The sequence below is a fragment of the Myotis davidii genome, unplaced genomic scaffold (assembly GCF_000327345.1).
Source record: "Myotis davidii unplaced genomic scaffold, ASM32734v1 scaffold590, whole genome shotgun sequence".
NCBI classification, from domain to species: domain Eukaryota; kingdom Metazoa; phylum Chordata; class Mammalia; order Chiroptera; family Vespertilionidae; genus Myotis; species Myotis davidii.
Genome location: NW_006282381.1, coordinates 810,993 through 821,338, shown reverse-complemented (window position 1 = coordinate 821,338; position 10,346 = coordinate 810,993). Strand labels below are relative to the sequence as shown.

The window sequence follows — 10,346 nt, the reverse complement described above, 5'->3', positions numbered from 1 at the left end:
AAGCAAGCCCCGGAGCCGGCCGCGGGCCCCACGCCCGCCGGGGAGGCGCAGGCAGAGGAGGAGCACTACTGTGACATGCTCTGCTGCAAGTTCAAGCGCCGGCCCTGGCGGAAGTACCAGTTCCCCCGGAGCATCGACCCGCTGACCAGTGAGTCCTGGCTGGGCCGTGGGCATGGCCGCCGCGTGACACGAGAGGACGGGAGAACAGGTCGGGATGGAGGGGCTGAGCCAGATGTGGGCTGGGAGGCCGTGGGCATCCAAGGCTGTGACCCCGAAACAAACACACACATCCCTGGAAGGGAACCATGATCACAGCCATCGGACAGACACGGGGACAGAGGCGCAGAGAAGTTCGCCGCCGACACACACCGCTAGTGCTGGCAGCTGGGCCCTGACTGCTGACCAGGTCTTTCTGCTCGGCTCTTGCTGGCTCCTTCCTGGAGGTGCTGCTCTCAGCAGAAAAGGGAAGTTCTTCCCACATCTGAAGGGAATCCCCTCTTTCAGCCCATTTACTATTCCTCAGGAGTGACAGTCCTTCCTGTGTGCGCGGCTCTTTACGGTTTACAGAGAATCTTCCTGCCTTTCCTATCTGAACTCTTAGGCCTGAGCCTCAGGGCAGGGCAGGAGCCACAGAGGGACTTTCCCAAGGTCACACAGGCAGTCATTTGGGGGACACTGGTGCCCACTGGGCCTCTAAAATGACCAGGTGACCTATGGTATCCATCCATCCATCCACCCATCCATCTACCCATCCATCCACCCATCCATCCATCCATCCATCCACCCATCCAGCCATCCATCCATCCATCCACCCATCCAGCCATCCATCCATCCATCCACCCATCCAGCCATCCATCCATCCATCCACCCATCCAGCCATCCATCCATCCATCCACCCATCCAGCCATCCATCCATCCATCCACCCATCCAGCCATCCATCCATCCATCCACCCATCCAGCCATCCATCCATCCATCCACCCATCCAGCCATCCATCCATCCATCCACCCATCCAGCCATCCATCCATCCATCCACCCATCCATCCATCCATCGATCCATCCATCCATCCATCCATCCACCCACCCACATGTCTGTGTATCCATCTGTCCATCTGCTATGCATTACGTACTATTGTGTATTTACTAAGGCAGGAACTAGATTCCCCCGCTCCAAGTTATAGGAGTGTCACACTGAGTGCTTCTAGGAAAGTGCAGACAGACAAGGGGAACACAGAGAGCCCCCCTGACCTCACTGGCTGAGGCTCGCGGCCGCCCCGGCCCCTCCCGCCCGCAGACCTGATGTACATCCTGTGGCTGTTCTTCGTGGTGTTGGCCTGGAACTGGAACTGCTGGCTGATCCCTGTGCGCTGGGCCTTCCCCTACCAGACGCCGGGCAGCCTCTACTTCTGGCTGCTGATGGATTACCTGTGCGACCTCATCTACTTCCTGGACATCACCGTGTTCCAGATGCGCCTGCAGTTTGTCAGGGGCGGGGACATCATTGTGAGTCGCCGGCAGGCGGAGCAGGTGGCTGGGGGCTCCCCTTCCCCACCTGGGAACCTGGAGGCTTCCCCGAGCATAGCTGTTCCATTCTGTCTCCTCCTTGTCCAGGGGCTACAACTCTGATAGGAAGGTGGGGGGTCATTAGGGACTTCCATCGCCACTCCCCATTTCTCGGTCATGATTCCGTTTCCTTCCAGACAGACAAAAAGGAGATGCGCAACAACTACCTGAAGTCTCCCCGCTTTAAGGTGTGTGCAAGGACGAAGGTGGTACCCCAGGGGGCCCTGGGTGCTCCGGGGCAGGTGGGACGTGGCTCCCCGGGCTGGCACGGGCTGGGCAGTCAGCGGCCTGTGGGTGGGAGGCCTTCTGCTCTACGCTTAGGCCTCCTGAGCTCACTGTCCGCTGAGGGGAGAGGCCCCATCGCTCACCGCCCCAGCCCTGGGCTTCCTGTTGCACACGCTGTGCTGCCCGCGGGGATTGCAGATGGACCTGCTGTGCCTGCTGCCCTTGGACTTGCTCTACCTGAAGTTCGGCGTGAACCCCCTCCTGCGGCTGCCCCGCTGTCTGAAGGTAGGACCCATGGCTTCGCCCCGGCAGCACCGGGAGCGGGAGCGGGAGGCGCGGGGAGGGTGTCGCCCTCAGAGAGGCAGGGCGAGTCTGATCCGGGTTCGAGCCCTGGCTCTGTCAGTTCCTGCCTGTGTGCTTTGGGTAAGGGCTGAGTGCGTTTCCTCGCTGGAAAAGGAGAATGCTAATACATACCGCACATGCAGAACATGTGCTCAGGTAACATACCTGTCGCTATAGAGACAGATATATACATGTATATATAGCTGACCTTGAACAGCACGGGTTTGAACTGCGTGGGTCCACTGATATGCAGATTTTTAAAAATAAATACATATATTACTATAAACGTATTTTCTCTTCCTTACGACTTTCTTAATAATATTTTCAGTTCTCCAGCTTCCTTTATTGTAGAAATACAGTGTATAATACATACAACATACAAAACAGGTGTAAATCAACTGATTGTTATCGGCAAGGCTTCCGGGCAAAGTAGGCTGTTTGTTAGTAGTTCAGTTCGTGGGGAGCCCAAACTTACACACGGATTTCCGACTGCACAGGGGTCCGCACCCCAACCCCCAAGCTCGTCACGGTGCGGTGCGGTGGTCGAAGGTGCTCAGCGCAGAGAGCGGCTGTGTGGTTACTTTTATTGTTAGAAAAAAAAGGGTGTGAGTGAGGGCGTTAGGGACACGGTTCGCTATGAGATGGTTTTCTTTCTAAGGTAACACTGACAACAGTGTCCTTACCTAGGGCACAGGGGCCCCTCCAAGGCGCATGATCAGAGTGAGAAGGTCTAAAAGGCCCCTGAGATTAAACTGTCAGGACATGATGGCATGAAACTTCAGAGGAAGAGGCGCCATGGTTGCCGCCGGATTAGTAACTGGAGTCTCTGGCCCTGACCCTGCGAGGACTCAGGACCTGTGATTTTTAAAAAAATACATATTTTATTGATTTTTTACAGAGAGGAAGGGAGAGGGATAGAGAGTTAGAAACATCGATGAGAGAGAAACACCGATCAGCCGCCTCCTGCACATCCCCTACTGGGGGTGTGCCCGCAACCAAGTACATGCCCTTGACTGGAATCGAACCTGGGACCCTTCAGTCCCCAGGCCGACGCTCTATCCACTGAGCCAAACCAGCCAGGCAGGACCTGTGATTTTGGACGTCCCCTCTCCAGCCCCCTCCCGAGTCCTGGCACCCCCGGGGGAACTGGGCTACGGCGTGAGGACGGGGTGCCACCATGGACCGCAGGCTGCCCTGATGCCTTGTTCTCCCTCCAGTACATGGCCTTCTTCGAGTTCAACAACCGCCTGGAATCCATCCTCAGCAAAGCCTACGTTTACAGGTGAGAGACACGCACACACGTGCACACGCACACACATGCACACGCACACACGCATGCACACACACATACACACACACCCTCCACCCACGCTTCCCCTGGCCTGCAGGCCTCAGCACGGCCGGAAGCCGGGCCCCTTCCTGGCCCTCCTCGGGGGATGTTTGTGTTTCAGGGGAGCAGGGATGTCCCGTTTCCCGCGATTGTGAGAAGGGAACACCTCGGTCGGCACGCATGCCTCACCCCTGTTTCCAGAGCGAAGCCTCATGTTGGTCTCAGCTCAGGGAACTGACCCTCCCCCACCCCAATCGCTCAAATCCTGGGGGACCGGGAGCAAGGACACAGCGGGCCTTCGGGTGGTGTCCAAGGATGGCCAGCCAGGGCAGGTCGGGGACAGGTCCTCTCCCCTCTCTCATGGACTGGCACTTCTGCACACCCTGTCCCTCCTCTGCCCCTGCCCACGGACGCACTGCCCAGGACTGATGCACAGGCCGCTTTGGGCCAAACCAGCCCTGGTCCTGACAGCGCTGTCCTGAGCCACCACTCCCAGCGCGCGGTCTCAAAAGAGCGTCCGGTTGGCTCCGTGCATTGGCTCCTGTGCTGTCCCTATTGGCCAGTGACCACCCCCAGGCAGCTGGGCAAGGCCACGCAGCTCCCATGGGGGCATCTGTGGGGTGGGTGCCGGAGAGGGGAGGTTGGTGTGTTCCCTGTGCGCCTGCCCCTGGTGAGATGTCACGGCCACCCTCCCGGCTGCATGTTCACGCCTCTCCTTCCCTGGCAGGGTTATCAGGACCACCGCCTACCTTCTCTACAGCTTGCACTTGAACTCATGCCTGTATTACTGGGCATCGGCTTATCAGGGCATTGGCTCCACCCACTGGGTGTACGATGGCGTGGGGAACAGGTGAGCCAACCTTCCTCCTGGGCCATCCTCCCTGCACAGGGACTCCCATATACAGCCCCGTCCCCGCATGCTCCCCAGGCCTCCTCCATCCCAAGGAACCGCCACCGTGATGAGGTTGAGGGGCCAAGCCTCCCGTCCTCACTCAGCTAACATCTGAGCCCCTGCCGCGTGCCAGGCAGAGGGGCACAGCCCTGAGCCAGACCCGCTGGAGAGACCCTTCGGGATCCTGGAGTCTAGCCGTGCATTGGGGTGGGTGCCCTAAGGGCACAGCTGAGTGGGAACAAGGCCGCAGAAACCTCAACACAGCTCCCGGCCATCCCTGGCCCCGCGAGGGTTGGCCAAAAAGGCGAAACGTTCTTCCCTTCGGGCAGCATGGCTCAGTGGTTGAGCGTTGACCTTTGAGTCAAGAGATCACGGTTCGATTCCCTGTCGGGCACATGTCCAGGTTGCGGGCTCGATCCCCAGTGTATGCGTGTGTGTGTGTGCAGAGGGCAGCCAATCAATGATTCTCTCTCATCATTGATGTTTCAATCTCTCTCTCCCTCTCCCTCCCTCACTGAAATAAATTTAAAAAAATATTTTTTTGTAAAAAAAAAAAAAAAGAAGAAACCTACTTGCCCATCCAGAGAGCTGTCATACACTGTGGGACATGATCAAATGATGCTGCTGATGGTGATGGCAATGACAATAATAATAATAATAATAATAATAGCAGGAACCGCAGCGCAGTTATAAGGTATCAGCCCTGCTAACACAGTCACTCATTTAATCCTCCCAACAATCACACAAGAGAGATACCATCATTGCCCGGTTTCACAGACGAGGTAACAGGTGTGCAACAACCTCTGAGGGCAATGCAGTTCCTAAGTTAGAGAGCTGGGATTTGAACCCAGGCAGGGTGACCACAGTGTCACAAATGTCTGCCTGGGGCTGCGGAGGTAGAACGAGAAGGTCAGTTCAGAAAGATTGCATTTGATCTTGGCCTTGACAGGTGGAGAGAAGGGGCAGAGCATGCCTGGGGGAGGGGGCACTGTAAAGAAAGGTGTGGAGCTGCAGGACAATGGAGTTAAGGAGCTGCGTGCAGTCTGTGTCCTCCGAGGGGGCGGGGTGTGGAAGGACGTGGGAAGGTAGGCGGGGCCTGGTTGCCCAGCAGCCTCCTTACCTGAGCAGTTCCAGCATCACCGTCTAGGCCAGTGGTTCTCAACCTTGCTGTAAAGAAAGGTGTGGAGCTGCAGGACAATGGAGTTAAGGAGCTGCGTGCAGTCTGTGTCCTCCGAGGGGGCGGGGTGTGGAAGGACGTGGGAAGGTAGGCGGGGCCTGGTTGCCCAGCAGCCTCCCTACCTGAGCAGTTCCAGCCTCGCCTTCTAGGCCAGTGGTTCTCAACCTTCTGGTCCTTTAAATACAGTTCCTCATGTGGTGACCCAACCATAACATTATTTTCGTTGCTACTTCATCACTGTCATGTTGCTACTGTTGTGAATCATAATGTAAATATCTGATATGCAGGATGGTCTTAGGCGACCCCTGTGAAAGGGTCATTCGACTGTCAAAGGGGTCGCGACCCACAGGTTGAGAACCACTGTTCTATGCCTTCTCTGTCCGATACTGGAGCCACTAGGAGCCACTAGCCACACGGGGTACCGAGCACTTGAGACGCAGGTGCAAGTGAGATGTGTGGGACATACTGGCTCTTCGAAGGAGAAGTCCCTGGCTTTACTAAGATTCTCAGAGGCGTCTGTACCCCAACAAGCTATGGACCCACGTCCTGGGGCTAGGCCTGGCACCGCCATCGCGGGCACAGGGGAGGAGTGGCCAGCAGGGAGCGGAGGGCCCCGGGAGCTCTCGGTGCTCAGCGTGGAGGGCACCCCTTTTTTGGCAACACTGCTCTTTTCCAAAGGCAACCCTACGGGGAACCCCGATACATGGCCAAAGCACAAGTAGCGAAGGAGGACTCCCCTAGGAGCCCAGAAGCCCAATCCCATGGATAATTATCATACTCAGAACAGCGACCATTTGTCGAGCGTCTGCTATGGGCTGGGCTTGAGGACCCAACATATCTGGCCCTTCATCCTGCAGGGTCCCCGCAGACCGGGTAGCACGGAAGACAAGGCTTCAGGGAGGCCCCTGAGATGTGCCGGCCAGTGGACGGTCCCTCCCGCCAGGAAGGGTTTGGGGGGAGGCTGAGGCTTGCGGACATCACGCCTGTTTTCTTCCTGTTGGCTCAGCAGCTCCCCGCTTCCTCGCTCAGTCCCGCTGGCTAAAGGCCGTTCCTGCGCCCTCTGGTGGCCAGGATGGTGGGACAGGGGACCCCACAGGGCTGGCCGGTGTTGTTCGGGGATTCCCCTGCACCAGGTGGAAATGAGGGACAGGGCGGCTCAAAGCCCTGCCCAGGCCTCCAGCTGGTCACAGCCAGAGAGCCCCCGCTACCATCGCCGACCGCCGCTGCTTCCCTCCCCATTACGTGTTTGCTTGCCTGTCCCCACCAGATGGTGAACTTCTTGAGGACACGGAAGTCTCTTGTTCCCAGAGCAGGGACGCGATGGCTGACACTTACCCAGAGCCCACCTGGGCCAGGTGTTCTTCTAGCTCAGCGGTTCTCAACCTGTGGGTCGCGACCCCTTTGGCGGTCGAACGACCCTTTCACAGGGGTCGCCTAAGTCCATCCTGCATATCAGATATTTACATGACGATTCATCACAGTAGCAACATGACAGTGATGAAGTAGCCACGACAATAATGTTATGGTTTGGGTCACCACATGAGGAACTGTACTTAAAGGGCCAGAAGGTTGAGAGCCGCTGTCCTAGCACCTCAGCTGTCCTCAGGGTCACCTGTGACGGGTGTTTTCTGTGAACACGCCCGCTGGAGGGAAGGAAGCGGAGGCTTGGTCCAGGTTATGCAGCTGGAGGGTGGCAGCGCTGGGTTTGCGCCCGGGAAGTCCAGCTTCTGGGCCTGTGTTCCATTTAAAATGTATATATATATTCATTTCAGAGAGGAAGGGAGAGGAAGAGAGAGATAGAAACATCAATGATGAGAGAGAATCATGGATCGGCTGCCTCTTGCACGCCCCCCACTGGGAGTCGAGTGTGAATCTGGGCATGTGCCCTGACCGGGAATCGAACCGTGACCTCCAGGTTCAAAGGTGGATGCTCAGCCACCCCGTCTGGGCAGGGTTACGTCTGTCAGGGCCAGGCCACCTGGGTCGGGGGAGCGGGGCCTGTGATGCCTGAGCCGCCCTTCCTCTTCCTCCCTTAGTTACATCCGCTGTTACTACTGGGCTGTGAAGACCCTCATCACCATCGGGGGGCTGCCCGACCCCAAGACGCTGTTTGAAATCGTCTTCCAGCTGCTGAACTATTTCACGGGCGTCTTCGCTTTCTCCGTGATGATCGGACAGGTAGCTGGGTCACGGTCCGGCTCCCCATGCCTGCCTGGTGTGCCCACGCGTGTCTGGGCCTTTTAGACTGAGCCTGGGAGCCTGGGCTTGGGGCCCATCCCCTCGGGGCGCTGGCTTCCCTGGGAAATGCCCCTCCTCTGGGAAGTCCGAGAGCTGGCTGAATGGTTTCTGCAGGGGCTGAGGAACTGGGCCCTTGAAGAGAGCAACCCCTGGGCGGGGGTTCTGATGTGCTGGGTGTGTAGCTCACATTCCAGTCCGTGCAGGAGGCGGCACTCAGCGGTCCCCAGAGTTACCTTTGAAGCCCCGCGCCCTCACCGGGCATATTTCCTGCAACCTGGGGTCCCAGTACACCTGGCATCAGCCCAGCCCCTGGGACCTGAGGCCGCCCAGGGGGCCAGCAGCCTCTCGCCTCACCCCCTTATTCCAGATGAGAGATGTGGTGGGAGCCGCCACGGCCGGGCAGACCTACTACCGCAGCTGCATGGACAGCACCGTGAAGTACATGAACTTCTACAAGATCCCCAGGTCCGTGCAGAACCGAGTCAAGACCTGGTACGAGTACACCTGGCACTCCCAAGGCATGCTGGGTAAGACTCCCCCTGCAGGCACCCCGCCCACCTGGGCCTGCCCTCGTCCTGTGACCCGGAGGCCAGCCTGGGGCCTCTGTTGGCTGCGTCCCTACATTTAAGTGAGCGGGGCCTGGGAGGCTGGTGGGGCGCCTGGGGCTGGGCCATCAGGAGGCCCTGGGGACTTGAGGGGCTTGTCTTCTGGGGGCTCTGCCCACCTCACTTCACCCACCTCGGAATGGGTGCTCATCGGAGATGGGAGTACAACTGAGTCAGGAGAAAAGGAAGCCTCTCTTTCTCTCTCTCTCTCTCTCTCTCTCTCTCTCTCTCTCTCTCTCTCTCTCTGTCTCCAAATATAGACACACGCATGTATAGATTTCTTTGTAAATATGCTGATGTTATGCTTTGCTTCTGAAATTATTTGGCTACAATTAGTTTAATTCACTGCTGTTCCTGCATTCTTATCCGTGTCAGGGTGTGGGGTGTGCTCAGCTATTCTTACAAAGCGGGGAATCTTACCTGAAATTTCTTGCAGATGCAGAAAGGTTTTCACAGATATTAAAGGGAACCCTTAATGGAATCAGAATATGCTAATCATATGTTAATTATTTAAATTTCCCCAGTTTCCTTTTTATCTCTGGGAGCTAATCATTTTGTTCACAGAGCCTAGACGTGATTCTGGAGGCCTCTGGAAAGCCCGAGAGCCACCCTATTGTGCCTTGGAGCCCCCCAACTTCTCCAGCCAAAGAAAAGGGCCCGTTGCCTCTGCGGGTTCCCTCTGGTCTCAAAGAAGCCACACCTGCGCCTAAGGTCGTGGTGGTCTGTGGCCACGAGGGTCAGGATCTGGTTACTCTCGTTGCTAGTGCTGTGACTCGACAGTTTACAAAGGATGCTTCCCTCATTCCCCACAGTGACAGCTTCGTAACATCAGCATCTCACCCCCTTTCCCAGGGGGCACATTGCCAGAGGGGGGCTCTGCCGGCCCAGGCTCCTCAGAGCTTGAGCTCATAAATCATCAGTGCAGTGGGGGGGGCATCAGGGTGGGGACTGGTAGTGCATTTCCTGTCTCCAGGGACCAATATCCATCCATGCCAGGCTCTCCGCTGGGCACCACAGACTTCCTGGTTGGCAAAACAGGCTCAGCCCTTCCCTTCCCAGGACAGATTCTGGTGCCCACGGCCTGGGTGGGCTCCTGCGCCCATCCCCCTGGGCTTCCCCAGCCTCCCCGTCCTGGCCTGAAAAGTGGGGGTTATAGTAGTGGGCACCTCTTGGGTTGCTGGAGAATGACTGAATCATCTTCGTAAAGCATTCCGTAAAAACAGTGCTCGCTCTATGTAGGTACCTGAGGTCTTGCTGATGTCATAGTGTGAGGAGGGAAGATAGATCGCGTACAGGCAATTGCAATGAAGGGTACAGTGTGGACAGGGCCAGGTGCAGTGTGGACGGGGCCAGGTGCAGTGTGGATGCGGCCAGGTACAGTGTGGATGGGGCTAGATGCAGTGTGGATGGGGCTGGGTGCAGTGTGGACAGGCCCGGGTGCAGTGTGGACGGGCCGGGTGCTGTGTGGACTAGGCCCACGAGGTGGGGAGGAGCCTGGCTGAGCATCTGACTGTTGCCGGGGTCTTCAGTGTGGACGGGGTCAGGTACAGTATGGATGGGGCTAGGTGCAGTGTGGATGGGGGTGGATGCAGTGTGGACGGGGCCGGGCCGGGTGCAGTATGGACGGGGCCGGGTGCAGTGTGGATGGGGCCAGGTACAGTGTGGACGGGCCGGGTGCCGTGTGGAGTAGGCCCACGAGGTGGGGAGGAGCCTGGTTGAGCCTCTGACTGCCGCCAGGGTCTCGTTTGCAGAACTCTTCCAGGTACCTCCCCCCGCCCCCCTCCACCCGCACCCCCGGGCTCTGGGAGGCCCGAGCCCCCACCTTCCTCTAACGGGGCTCCTGGATGCTCCCCACCAGGGCTGTGACCGGCAGATGATCTTTGACATGCTCAAGCGGCTGCGCTCTGTCGTCTACCTGCCCAATGACTACGTGTGCAAGAAGGTGGGGGCCGCGGCGGCCACGGCGGGGGCTGG

General features: G+C 57.9%; 1 protein-coding gene across 1 annotated transcript in view; it reads left to right on the top strand.

Moving 5' to 3' along the window:
- CNGB1 (cyclic nucleotide gated channel beta 1) overlaps positions 1-10,346 on the top strand; it is an 80,974-nt gene that overhangs the window by 62,915 nt on the left and 7,713 nt on the right. The window contains 9 exon segments of the mRNA XM_015558802.1: positions 4-148; positions 1,295-1,503; positions 1,701-1,751; positions 1,987-2,073; positions 3,348-3,412; positions 4,188-4,310; positions 7,566-7,707; positions 8,135-8,359; positions 10,231-10,314. Of these exon segments, the coding sequence (XP_015414288.1) occupies positions 4-148; positions 1,295-1,503; positions 1,701-1,751; positions 1,987-2,073; positions 3,348-3,412; positions 4,188-4,310; positions 7,566-7,707; positions 8,135-8,359; positions 10,231-10,314 (1,131 nt within the window).